We start from the raw sequence: 14,537 nt of genomic DNA, 5'->3' as shown, positions 1-14,537 counted from the left end.
TCAGTGTACTGAACATAAAGACATTTGATCGTTCCAGACTAACATGTGAATAGTTGCCAATTGCAAATGTCTAAATTTGCAAATGATTGACTTACAAATCAATATTTACTATTTGTATTGCACTATATTAGGTACTGGGAGAATTAAAAAAAAAAACTGGGAGAATTAGATATACACAAAACAAGGTTTTTGCCATGGTTAAACTTAAAAAAAAAAAAAGAATTTTTTCTTTTTTTTAAGACATAGCCCTTGAAAAGCTATCTAGTAATGAAAGATTTAAGTAACAGTTTAAGACGACATTAGAGGTGATGTGTAAAACAACACATAAATACTTGACATATAAACTGGAAAATTCTGTTTGAAGGCTCAGAGGAAGGAGAAATCTCCCTGTTCTTCTCTGTCATGTGATGTCTATGTTCTCATTGTTGGCCAGCCATTGTCACTATTAAGGAGCTTTAGTGTCTCTTACAGAAATACTTTAATAGATCATTTTGTTTTTTCACTCTCTCTCATCAAAGGATACTGATAGTAATAACAGCTAACATTTTTTTAACATAAGCAGGCAGTGTGCTGTGGCAGGGATATTGGTTGGCACTTTATGTTTGAAGAACTTATAACAGGGAGAACTAGAATAGGTAGTGGCAGTCATGTTCAGATTTCTAGTCTCTGGGTGGCGCAAAAGGTTAGTGCTTGGCTACTGAAAGCTTGCTGGTTCGAACCCACCAAGGGGCACCTTAGAAGACAGATCAGATGATCTGCTTCTAAAAGGTCTCAGACTTGAAAACCCTATGGAGAACAGTTCTATTCTGCAACACGGGGGTTCCCATGAGTTGGAGCTGAGTCGATGACAACTTTTTTTTCTTTTTATTGTTGCTGTTGTAGAAGCCCTGGTGGTGCAGCAATTAAGTGCTCAGCTGCTAACCGAAAGGCTGGTGGTTTGAACTCACCACCTGCTCTGCGGGAGAAAGATGTGGCAGCCTGCTTCCATAAAGATTTGCAGCCTAGAAAGCCCCATGGGGCAGTTCTACTCTGTCCTCTAGGGTTGCTGTGAGTTGGAATTGACTAGGTGGCAGTAGGTTTGGTTTTTGGTTTTGGTTGTCGTTAGTTGCCATTGAGTTGATTACAATTCCTGGTGACCCCATGTGTACAGAGTGGAGCTGCTCCACAGGGTTTTCAAGGCTGTGACCTTTTGGAAACAGATCACCAGGCCTGTCTTCTGAGGCATCTATGGGTGGGTTTGAAGCACCAACCTTTTGGCTAGTAGTCAAGCACTTAACCATTTGTGTCTCCCAGGGACTCCTTGGTTTCATTAGGAAGACTAAAGTTAGACAGTGTTTTAATCAGGAATGTACTCAAGGGAATAGAACAGAAAACTTTCCTTCTTTCTTTCAGTGCAAAGAAGTGGACATGTCCCAGTCCTCTGTTCTCACAAATCATTTTTATTTTCATACTTTCTACTATTGCCTCTGTCTGGAATGACCACTACATCTCCCCTGTCATCTCAGACCTCAAGTCTCATGTCTGTTCGCTGGGCATCTTTTGAATGCCTCCTGTCACCTCAAAAATCCGTGTTTCTGAGACATGTTTATTTGTTTTCTTTTTTAAAACAATATTCTTTTGATACTCTATATGTGTCAATGGAATTATTGCTCTTCCCCTCTCCCCTGACTTCAAGACCTGTGGTCGCCTTTGACTCTTCTCTCACTGCAGATACCAATCCTGATGATCTTTCTTTGATGGTATTTATTGCATCTATCTCTTGTGATCTCACCTCTCTCTTCTATTTCACTAATGTCCCATTCTAATTCTCTCCTAGCTGGTTTCCTTATCCGGCCTCAATCTATTCTACCCATTACTGCTGTATTAATTTTCCAGATGGGCACATTTGCTAAACCTTCAGTGGCTGTTGTTTGCAGGAAAGAAACCAGAAACGAACATTTAGCGGTTTCCACAGTTTGGTGTCTCTCTCACTTTTCAGTAATATCTCCTATTTCTCAACCAATTGATTTACTCGTGGTTCTTCAGATACCAGTTTGAACACTTCTGCCTGTGGCCCTTAGATGATACCTTCTCTCTGACTGAAATGCTGTCTGTTTCTCCTTCTCTACATTCTACCATTTCTTCAAAGCCCAAATCAAGCTTTTCCTACTCCATCTAGTCACTTCAGACCACACAGTGAGTCTCCCTCCCTGTACACCTCTAACTTTCCTCTTCTTTCCACTGATTCAGCCCTTGGTTAGGTGTTTCTACAATAGATTGTAAGCTCCTTGAAGGTAGGTATCTTTCATAAATCTGTTCACTCCTCAGAGATGAGAGTCGCATTTTGCATATAATGGACATTCAACAAATAATCAATGACAAGTTATAAGGCTGTGTGGAAAAATAGCAAATAATCTTATTTCAAATGGAAATGGGCTCTGTGTCTGATGTAGTTTGAGTTCAGCATATTTTGTGGACTAGTGGTAATCTTAACATCATTTGCACACCATACAACAGAGAAGTACAATCCAGTAGGAGAAAAATAATACTTTCAATCTACTTCCATTTAGAATCCAACCAGAAAATTCGATGAAAATTGTTCTTGCTTGGTTGGCAAATTCAGTTGATACTTTTGTCTTCATCTTCCTTCTTTGCAATGCTTGCCCCTGGTGAATATGGTTCCAACTTGAAAGGTATTTTCCATGATGATAACCTCTCTTGATTATCTTCTTTTCAAATTATTTTTATTTTATTTTTTGTCTCTTTTGCAGTCTCTTTTATTTATAAGATGGCTTATAATTATGCTTATCAGCTATTCTAAAGGTTCGTGGTTCAAACTCACCCAGCTGTCCTTCAGAAGGTAGTCCTGATGATCTGCTTCCATTACGATTATAGCCAAGAAAGCCCTATGGAGCGGTTCTACTCTGTTACACATAGAGTGCCATGAATCGAAACCAACAACAACAATAGCATAACATTACTGTCCCTCAGGGATCTGTCTTCTGATTTCTTCTCCTAACAACCTATATGCTCTCCTGGGGCAATATTACCTATGCCGTGGATTCAGTGACCACCTTGTACTGGTCAAAGTTCATCAATATAGACAACAGAATTCACTCAAGCTGGTTTATACATAAGGGCTTTTTTGAGGTGTATATAGCTCACAGAATCAATGAAGGGTTGACAAAACGTGCTCTACACTGAGCTTCCAGGAATAGATGTCAGGACCTGGTTTGCCAAGGGAGCTCTGCCTTTGTATTGATCAGGGAACCGCTAAATCAGGGAGCTACAAAAATAACTACTGCCTTCAGAACCTTGCTGTTCTCACTGTGATCTGCACGGGCAGAATGGTTGCTTCAGATCCTGTCTCTTTCTGGCAAAATGCAGTTCTAGAATACGGTCTCTCATGAGTGTTTTGATTGGCAGAACTTAAAGCAAACTTCACTTCTATACCTGTACTTGTTGTGTTTTTTTTTTTTTTTTGGATTCAATACTAGGAAAGAAGGATTTGCCTTGTAGGGAACAATCAAAATGAGAACTGACTCTTGTATACACAACTTCATTCAAATATCCTAGAGGCGTTTCAGCCTAGGCAAGTTTGATGCCAAACTTATAACCATCTTCACCACAAAAACCTGATGCTGTTTTTGGATCCCAAGTTGAGGAACAGGTCTACTGTTCATACCCAGCTGTCAGGCCAGACACTCTGGAATCAGTCCTCATTGCTTCTCCCTCTTCTTGTGCCCACCACTTACTCAGTTGTGATGCCAAGTCACCTACAAACAGAAAAAAAAAAAAAAAAAAAAGAAACAAAACCCATTGCCTTTGAGTTGATTCCAACTCATAGCAACCCTACAGGACAGAGCAGAACTGCCCCATACAGTTTCCATGGAGTGGCTGGTGGATTTGAACTTCCAACCTTTTTGTTAGTAGCTGAGCTTTTAACCACTGCACAACCAGGTCTCCAAGTACATCCTAAGAATGTCTCATTTATCTGATGCTCCCCTTCCCCATCAACTCTGCTCTAATGCAGGTTTCATTTTCTCTTGCCTGGACATAGCTAAAGTCTCTGTGTTCTCTCTTTCTCTCTCCTCATCTGTAATGCACCCTCTTCCTTAGTGCTGCAAGAAATGAGTTTTCCAACTTGTCAATCTGATTGTATCACCAATCTTCGCAAAATTTTTTTAAATAGAATTCTTATTGCCCAGAGGATAAAATCTAAAGTTCTTGCATGGAATTCAGGAATCACTATTTCTGGACCTCAGACATTGTGATGTTTATGGGCCAGCAGTACTAAATAATTTTAATTTCCTAAACATGCTTGGCTCTTTCACCCTGAGCCCTCTGTGTGATATGCCCTCCCTCAGTTTTCTTTCAGACTTTCACTCATCATTTACTTTAGGCATAAATATCTACCTGTAGGTAACAATGTAAGCACAAAACACAAATTTCAGGTAAAATATTTCTGACTTCTCCCTTTGATATTAGTTTTGGATGTAATTGTTATCCCTTTCTCTTCCTTCTTCATTCCCTTCTTTTTTCTCAGAACTAGTGGAGAGATGGAGATACAGATAGCTCAGAGAGCCTCCAGTCTTTCTCTTTCTCAAGCTCAGAAGTCAACCAGTATTTGAATGACCTCTGTCTTGGAACGTTCTTGGATGAGAGGAAGGTAACAGATGTAGAAAAAGTGGTTATGGACTGGTTGACACCCTTTCTGCTGTTCATTATAGTTGGAAAGATAAAAGCAAATTCCACAATGTTGAAAAGATACAACCAAATGCCTCAGTATTTCCTTCCAGTAATGAAGGAATTTGCTTCACTCTAGCTTCCCTCCTTCCCCTTCCAATTTCCTGAGGCTTGAATTCAGGCTCAAAATAAATAGTACTAAAGTTATTTCTCAACCTCTCCCTCTCATCTGCTCTGCAACATGATATCCTGTCCCATAGCCATTGGGTGGATTCCAACTCTATTTATTACTTTAATTTAGGATGAACTTAAATCTTGTTTGTTTCGAAGCTATAATTATATTTCCTAAAGGCAAGTGAATGCCTCTGAAAATACTGTGAATTACTGGTTTAAGCATGAGTGGTTGCCTTAAAGGTAATACTTATGTAAGAATGATCCGGTGATCTCTCACCTGCTTCCATTCATAATAAATCTATAGAGCTATTTGTTGACACGCCAAATACCTCAGAGAGTAAGCTTGTACAAGGACGCCAGATAGCTTTGTCTCTCTAGTTAGCTTAACTGTGAGTTAGCTTCGTGAATTAATAAGAACTCTCTGGACTTGATGTTTGTCTAGCACCATCCAGACGGTCTTTTGGACTCTGAGTTCAAAGTGAATGAAATGAGCAAACCGAGTGACTGTTAATCTCATCAAAATAATGTTTGGCCCAGTTATAGCCCCCAGTCTAATTCTGGTTTATTCTTGTCCCACCAATTTTAGTTTCTATTCTTACACAGTGGCCTGCTTCCTCAATATAGTGAGGAAATAAAATAAAAATAAATAAAATTTAATGGACTTCAGTAAAACTGTTACTTTAACAGCTTCAGGGAACACTTGATAGAGATTATGTGTGCAGTGATCATTTGCTAATGAATCAAATAGTCAGGTGTTTTGATATGTAATTATCAAACACAAACTTGTCCTCACGCTTTCTTCAATTTCTCAGTAATTTTCTAATGGTTCTATCAAACCGACTTTCTAATCCTAGAGCACCATATGTAATTTGTAAAGTGAAAATTGGTAAATCCTGAGTTTACCTGTATTTTTTTTTTTATTGTACGATTGCTTGAGAACTATTAGTTAAGCCATTAAGATGAAATTATTTCTGTTCAAATGGAACATTTTCTTAAGTCCGACTAAGTTTTTTGTTGCCAAGTGTCAGTGAATGCAAGCTAGACCGTGCCCACCTATGTCCTAGACTTCGTTTACTCCCGTAATCTGGGAAGAAGGAAGGCTGATATTGGATGTAGGTCTCATGCAACCAGCAGGATTTTATGTCCATTATTCTGATGTGGGCATTTATAAAAATTTCTCCTTTCTCTGGGTCTGACATAATCAGCACCAATATGAAAAATCATGAAGAACCCAGCAATAGCTCCATGACGTTATCTCAGTGACATTCTGAAAATAGCTTTGACCCTAAATATCTCCTTCAGCAATTTTGACAAAACAAACTACTACATTTACATGGCATGTCCCAGTTTACTATATATGGAGCTCTGGTGGCTCGGTGGTTAAGAGCTCGGCTGCTAACCAAAATGTTGGCAATTTGAATCTACCAGCTGCTCCTTGGAAACCCTAGGAGGCAGTTCTACTCTGCCCTATAGGGTCGCTGTCACAGTTTACAAAGCCCTTTCCCTAGCATTATCTTATTTAATCTTTATAAAGATGTAAAGGGTTGGTAGAACAATTTTTTAAAAATAAATGATGAAACAGGCTCAGAGAGGTTAAGTGACTTACCGAAGACTGTACAGTAAGCGGTAGATCATTTCCCTCTAAGTCCAGACTCCTCTTCACAATATCAAATAGATACTAGACATGGTAACCACACATTTGAAGACAGTTCTAACTTAAATAGGATAAAATTTTTCATTACACGTTTAGAGACAAAGCTCAAAATTCAAATCTTCCCCTGAGAGTGGGAAAGCATTAACAAATGAGTAAAAATTCAACTATTACATATTCAAAATGTTAAGCTAATTCCAGGGCTGTGGAATTGATTTAAGGCATGCTGATATGTCACTCATTTGTTAATGTTTTCCCACACTCAGGAGAAGGTTTGCATTTTGAGCTTTAAGTCCAAAAGTATAATGAAAAAACAAATTTATCCTATTTAAAAGAGTTATGAAGACAGGCCTGGCTATCTGCTTTCATTAAGATTATAGCGAAGAAATCCCTGTTCTACTCTGTCACACGTGGGGTCATCATGAGTCAAAATCAACTTGACAGCAACAGGTTTGAATTTTTGTTTTCAGTTACTAGAAAAGTTCCATATTGAAAATAATTCTTGTAAAAATGTGCGTCTGTATATATGTACGTACCTACCTAGACTACATATTGCTTTGGATGCTTGTGCCATTTCTGAGAAACTCAATTTCCACGCTGAGTTCACAGCTGTTTCATTCTCATCCTATACATCATTATATTATTTTTTTAAAATTATCTTATACCTCATATCTCAGTCATTGTAATCATTAAGACTATTTAACCTATAATACACTTAAATGACTAAAAATTACAGAATTTTTGAATACGTTCCAGGAATAGTTCAGCTTTCACATTGAGTATCTGAACCTATCATTTACAATGTGTAGCCTGAAACTTGCTTTTATTTAAAAGAAAATTATATATTCACTGGAAACAAACAGTATAAAAGGAATAAAAAACAATTCCCTTTGTTTTATGAAAATACGTGACGTTTTCCTTGAGTGACTAAGAAATTCCTGGATTTAAAAGTTCAGGATTCTCTCCACTTATAAATCTGAGTCTATCTTTTCTTGTGCTGCAGTTTTTACTCTAGGATTTTGGTGCATTTCATAAAAAGGAAAATACACAAAGTGGAAATAGAGTGGAAGTAGACTTCAAGGATAATAGCCCATCATGTGTGGGTTGGTGACACAAATAATGAGGGTTCCTTCCAGTGGGCTTCAATGACTAAGAGTAGCAAAGATACAAAAAGTGCAGGAAGTCACAGGAAATGCCTTTCCTCAATGAGAAAGACAACATGACTGTAATGATGAAGAGGGAAAGTATACGGGACTCAGTCACTCAGCTGATGCCTGACACTGCATCTAGCTCTCGCTTGCATTTTAAACATTTGCTAGAAAAATGATTTCAGATCAATTTTTATTTCTTTTGGAAAGCTCCCACGTGTAATTTATTAATCACATCACTGAAAAGCAGATTTAATGGTGTCATTTGGCTGGTACTTCAGATGATGTAGGCATTGGAGGAGACCGAGGCAGCTACAAGTGAAGGAATCTGCATTGTCTCAAAATGTCAGGATCGTACGGATACTGAAATAGAAAAATAAAAGGCACTGTTTTAACACTTAGCTATTCCACACTCTTCCATGTGAAAGTCCAAGGAGCTCCCAGCGACTGCATTCTCATCTCTATGCATTCAGGCAAAGCCAAGTGCAAGGGCAGTTCATCTTTTCCTTGTTCCTGTGTTTTCTCAAACCTTAAATTTAATTATCAGAGACTAAATATAACTGGTATTTAGACTTCATTCAATATTAGCATCCTCATCAAAATCACTTTTGAAACTCTGAGTACCTGGAATAATTATAAATATAAAAATAAAACAACAAGGATAATAACATGTAATAAGTTCTTGCTATTTGCCATGTACTTTGTAGACGCCAATACTGATCATTAAGATTTTTAATCTTTGCTTATTCAATAAGCAAGTGTTTGTGCCTAAGAGATACCACTTTAAGTTGAAATTCTCATGAGAAGCAGTGTGAGGAAGCAAAAAGGCAAGGACTTTGGAGCTAGAAAGTGGAAATTGAATACAACTGCCTATTACTAGTTTTGTCACATATGTACATGCAGATGACAGAATTCCTCTTATTATGTGGTTGTGAAAGGTAAAATAGAGGTAGAGAAAATGGGATTGGATGAGTTTTCTCAGCTTTGGAGAAAATGGAGAAGTCAAACATTTAAAATAGCATTTTGTACCTTTCCCCTTTACAATAAATTTATTTGTGAAAAATACTTTATAAACTGCAAAAAGAAATAAAAAACTAGTAGCAATTGTTCTGAAAATAACACCAATGCAGCTCCACCTCATTCCATAATAAAAGCTTTGGGAAGTCCTGAATATAATTTAAATTTACAGCCATTAATGGTCAGCCAGGCAGAGGCTGCGGAGACTCTGTGCTACAACTATAACCACGTGACTCTGATTCTTTTTCCTTGCAAGGGCGAGTGTTCTCCTGTAGAGAAGGCTGAGTGACTCTGATCATCAGCTTCACTGTAAGCAATGAAGTTTGATTTCAGTAGAACAGGAAATACAAAGCCACTGTTCAAGCTTTTCACAGTAAGATCTTAAATGTTCTACCTGCAAAGGTTGAACTGGTAATGGAAAACCAAGGCATTTAATATTTTTCTCATCCTCCCATCTTCTCTGAGCAACTTTTTTTTTTTTTTTTTCCTCTCTCTGGTAGCCATTCCCCTGCCATGAAAAAAAAGCTTTACCTCTTTCCAGAGCGAAGAAGGTCAAACCCTTCGTTTATTTTTTCAAAAGGTAAAACATGGGTTATTACTGATTCCAATGGAAACTTCTTAGCCATGAAATCAGCCACAAGCTTGGGGATAGAATCTTTACCTTTGTAGCCTGGAAAGAAGAAAACATCATTGTTAGATTCAGCCAGGGGAAAATAGAATTATGAAGGAAACTTTCTAGATAGAATTGAAAGGAATGTGTATAAAAAATGCTACATTCCACAGACGGCTATTTCTATTACTGGATAGTATGCTTCAATACCTTTTTGTAGTAGTTTGATTTTTTTTTTAATCCTCCTCCCTGACCCGCTAGATAAACTAGGGTCCTGAGCTATTAGTTCTCTCATTGAGAAATTATAGTACAGATGATTATATCCAAAGTCAATGATCAAAAATAGCAATTGTATAAATGTGGGCATAGTGTAGACATGAAGAATTGTTATGGATTTCCTGGGTTCTAGTGGGTATTTTGGAGTCCTTGATTGGTGCAAAGCATTCACATGTTTGACTGCTATCCAAAGGTTGGTGGTTCGAGACCACTCAGAAGTGTTTAGAAGAAAGGCGTAGTGATCTATGTCTGAAAAATCAGCCATTGAAAACCTTACGGACCACAGTTCTACTCTGACACAGGGGGTCACCATGAATTGGAATCGATTCAAGGGCAACTGGTTTGGTTGGTAGTAGGTGTTTTACAGTCATGCAGTCATGGGTATAAAAGAAGGTAGTGCTGAAAGGTCCTTGTTAGTTTATGGGGACACCAGGAAGACTTTCTGGGAATATTCTGCCTGCATTATTTCCACATATAGTTGATTTGAAAAGGAACCCTAGTGGTGCAATGGTTAAGTGCTTGGCTACTAACCGAAAGGTTGGCAGTTTGAACCCACCAGAGGCTCTGTGAAGAAAGACCTGGCAATCTGCTCCCATAAAGATTACAGCTTAGAAAACCTATGGGGGCAGTTCTACTCTGTCACATGGGGCTGCTATGAGTCCAAATGGACTTGATGTCACCTGACAGCCAAGACAACAGTTGATTTGGAGTCTATCGGCACAACAAAAATTTTTATTTTTAACCACATTGCTTTTCAAAATCGGGCCTTGTCATGTGTAAAAGTGAACAAATCCCCAAATTGTAAGAATTTTATCCTCAAGCCTAATTACTTACCACCAAAAAATGCTCCTTTCCAGGTGCGTCCAGTCAATAGCAACATAGGGTTCATTCCAAGGTCCTGGGAACCAGGAGGTACCCCTATAATGACACTTACACCATATGCCTCATGACAGCATGACAGGGCAGCCACCTGGAATATAATTAGCATTGTTAAAGTGGGTTCTTTTTTTTTTATGACTCACAGTAAAGTTCATATAATATTAGCTCAGTTTGATTGTGAATGTGTAGAAGAAAGAGATAATATCTTTTGCTTCTTCATTCTTTGTTGTGTCTGTGTTAGTGCTGTGACTTTAGGGAACACCCAGAAAATGTTTTTTTTTGAAGAGAGGATGTATGAATGAATGTGTGTGTACAAAATTCTTCCTTATAAATTAACAAAGGACAAATATCATTATAGACATATATAAAGTCTGGTTCCTCAAATAATGGTAATATTTTATCATCTCATGACTGTCAGGCAATCTATGAGCTGCTTAATTAATTTTTCATTTATATATTAAGTAGATACTTTGAATCCAGTACTTTGAACCAGGTATTTTGATGATGAAGAAGATACAATGTCTACTACATTGTCATAAGTTGTCTCTTCTTCAGTTGATGCTCTCCTTTTTTAATGGATCCTGATTCTATTGTTCCTTTCTAACACGGGCTTGTTTAAATGTTGCTTTTACCTCCCAAGAATATATACTGGTTTTACTTTAAACTACACCTGTTATTCCAGCAGCTCTTTCCTTTAACCAGGTTTTTGAACAATTTGGTAGTAAGAAAATGGTTTGGTATACCCCAGGGATATGTAAGAATTAGTTCTTTGCTTTTGAAGTATGAAGATATCCTTAGAACATGGGAATATCAGACATTTGATATCATCAAATAAAGTAACAATCCAGTTCCACATGAGAAAAGGGGGGAAAAAACAACAGAAATAGGACTAAGAAAATCTTTAGTCTTGGAAAAAGTTGGGCTGTCTTAGAACTTCAGTTGTTTACGGCATATTGTCCCAGGTGAAGACTGCAAAGAGCATTATGCTCAAGATGCTGTTCCCTGTTACTAATGCTGCTGGGACTTGCTGGAGAACTTGAATAATTGGGATTTGTTGGCCTGAGGACTTCATCATTTGGGTTCTAGAGAATTCTGTTTAGGTGGAATATAACTGGAGAGGTGGTCCTCATTGCTATTGATGATGTTTGTAGTTATCTGAAAGTAATACCATGCACATTTCAATGACAATGGTAGCACTTCAAGATTGTAAATAATATTTTATAACAAAAATACTAGTTTATTGAGAGTTTACCACAATTTGCTAGGTGGCTTTGTGCTAAGTATTTTATGTGCATTTTCTCATGTAATCCACAAACAATGCTATGAAATACATATGCCTTCAATTTCTTTTGGTGGTAAAATCTGCTGACTTTTTAAAGGATTCAGTTCGACATACAGATTTTGGGTACCTATTATGTACCAGGCGCTGTGCTGTCTGCTGTAAGAAAATATAGTGATACATTAATGGAGTCACCTTCTTTATGACCTATTTTCTGTTAATAACTCTAGGCATAAAATTGCTCATTATTACTTTTGACCAAAATATGACATTGAAAAAAATCAGAATTCATTAAAACATACAGAAAATTATTAAAACATTTTTGTTAAAAATATGAGCAAATTAAAATTTTCCCAATTTGAGAACAGAATTTATTTTATTTGTATTTCCTTGAGTTTGAAGGATTTTTTTTTACTAAATATTAATAAAATAAATTCATAATAGTTCAGTAAAAAACTTCTAAAGGGGAAATATTACTTGAGACAGGTTTATTTAGCTGATGGAATGAAAAGCTCCTCATAATAATAAATAAAACAATCAAACAGAGTCCCTGGGTGGTGCAAAAGGTTAAGTGCTCAGCTGGTAACAAAAATGTTCAAATTTTAGTCCACCCAGAGGCACCCTAGAAGAAAGGGTGGCAATCTACTTCTGAAAAAAACCCTATGTAACACAGTAAAATCCCTACAGCACAGTGGAAACCCTACAGAGCACATTTCTACTCTGACGCACATAGGGTTGTCATGAGTCAGAGTCTACTCAACGGCAACAGGTTTAGGTAACAAACAGGAGATAAAAAATTGCCATTCACAATTAAAAAAATATTATTTGTAAATAATTGTTTACATTCTGCTACCTAAAAACAGGCTCCAGATTGCAGAAGCACACATCTCAAGACAAGTCATAGTACATACCATAGTGTCATGCCGACCAATGACTTCAAATGAAAAGTCCACACCTCCATCGGTCATTTCCTTCAGCACCTCATGGATGGGTTTCTTGAAGTCCTGTGGATTGATGCACTCAGTGGCTCCCACCTCTTTGGCCTTTGCAAATTTGTCTTTGTTGAGATCCACTGCAATGATCCTGGCCGCTCCGGCTGCCTTACAGCCCATGATTACACACAGGCCAACTCCTCCAAGGCCAAACACGGCACAGGTGGAACCCTTGGTGACCTGTTTTTTCAGAAAATGAAAGAATGGATTAATTATGATTGTTTGGAGCATTCTAAGCTGTATGAAGTGCCAAACTTTGTCCATTATGAGGATCTACTTAGACTCTCATGTCCAACCTGCTGGCAAGCCTTTTTTTGATTCATTTGCTTCATGTTTAAATTGAGGGGGTTAAACTATATCAGTGGTTCTCAAACTTTGCTGCACATTAGACTTACCTAGGGGATGTTAAAAAATTACAATGCCCACAAGTCATGTCAGGTGGAACCTAGTCATCAGTTGTTGTTAGGTGCCGTTGATTCAGTTCTGACTCACAGAGACTCTATGCACAACAGACGAAGCAGTGTCCACTCCTGCGCCATCCTCACAATCATTGTTATGTTTGAGCCCATTGTTGCAGCCACTGTGTCAATCCATCTTGTTGAGGGTCTTCCTCTTTTTCGCTGGCCCTCCACTTTAGCAAGCATGATGGCCTTCTCCAGGAACTGATTTCTCTTGATAATATGTCCAAAGTACGTGAGACATAGTCTTGCCATCCTTGCTTACAAGGAGCATTCTGGTTGTGCTTCATCCAAGACAGATTTGTTCATCTTTTGGGAGCCCATGGTATATTCAATATTCTTCACCAACACCACAATTTGAAGGTGTCAATTCTTCTTCAGTCTTCTTTATTCATCATCCAGCTTTTGCATGTATATGAGGTGACTAAAAGCTCTATGGCTTGGGTCAGGTGCACCTTAGTCTTCAAGGTGACATCTTTGCTTTTCAACACTTTAAAGAGGTCTTTTGCAGCAGATTTGCCCAATGCAATGCATCTTTTGATTTCTTGACTGCTGCTTCCACGGGTGTTAATTGTGGATCCAAGTAAAATGAAATACTTCACAACCTCAATCTTTTCCCTGTTTATCATGATGTTGCTTATTGGTCCATTTGTGAGAATTTTTGTTTCTTTATGTTGAGGCATAATACACACTGAAGGCTGTAGTCCTTGATCTTCTTCAGTAGGTACTTCAAGTCCTCTTCACTTTCAGCAAGCAACGTTGTATCATCTGCAAAATGCAGGTTGTAAATGAGCCTTCCTCCAATCCTGATGTCCCGGTCTTTTTCATATAGTCCAGTTTCTCGAATTATTTGCTCAGCATACAGATTGAATAGTTATGGTGAAAGGACACAACCCTGATGCACACCTTTTCTGACTTTGAACAATGCAGTGTCCCTTTGTTCTATTCGAATGACTGCCTCTTGATCTATGTGCAAGTTCCTCATGAGCACAATTAAGTGTTCCAAAACTCCCATTCTTTGCAATGTCATCCATACTTTGTTATGATCCACAGAGTCAAATGCCTTTGCATAGTCAATAAAACACAGGTAAACATCTTTCTGGTATTCTCTGCTTTCAGACAGGATCCATTTGACATCAACAATGATATGGCTAGTTCTATGTCCTTTTCTGAACCTGGCTTGATTTCTGGCAGCTTCTTGTTGATATATTGCTGCAACCGCTTTTGAATGATCTTCACCAAAATTTTACCTGTGTGTGATAGTAATGATATTGTTTGATAATTTCCACATTCAGTTGGATAACATTTCTTGGGAATAGACATAAATATGGATCTTTTCCAGTTGCCTCGTCAGGTAGCTGTCTCCCAAATTTCTTGGCATAGATAAG

General features: G+C 37.9%; 1 protein-coding gene across 1 annotated transcript in view; it reads right to left on the bottom strand.

The window, feature by feature from the left end:
• Positions 1-7,721: 7,721 nt before the first annotated feature.
• Positions 7,722-14,537, bottom strand: part of LOC126076941 (alcohol dehydrogenase S chain) — a 31,088-nt gene continuing 24,272 nt past the window's right edge. The window contains exons 6-9 of the mRNA XM_049885659.1: positions 12,611-12,871; positions 10,376-10,511; positions 9,187-9,325; positions 7,722-8,001 (exon numbers count right to left, since the gene is read on the bottom strand). Coding sequence (XP_049741616.1) covers positions 7,977-8,001; positions 9,187-9,325; positions 10,376-10,511; positions 12,611-12,871 — 561 coding nt within the window. The 3' untranslated portion in view covers positions 7,722-7,976. The remainder of the gene's footprint in view (positions 8,002-9,186; positions 9,326-10,375; positions 10,512-12,610; positions 12,872-14,537) is intronic.

Source organism: Elephas maximus, chromosome 5 (assembly GCF_024166365.1).
Source record: "Elephas maximus indicus isolate mEleMax1 chromosome 5, mEleMax1 primary haplotype, whole genome shotgun sequence".
NCBI lineage: Eukaryota > Metazoa > Chordata > Mammalia > Proboscidea > Elephantidae > Elephas > Elephas maximus.
Note: the sequence above shows the minus strand (reverse complement) of the source record. Positions and strands in the feature narration are given on the sequence as shown.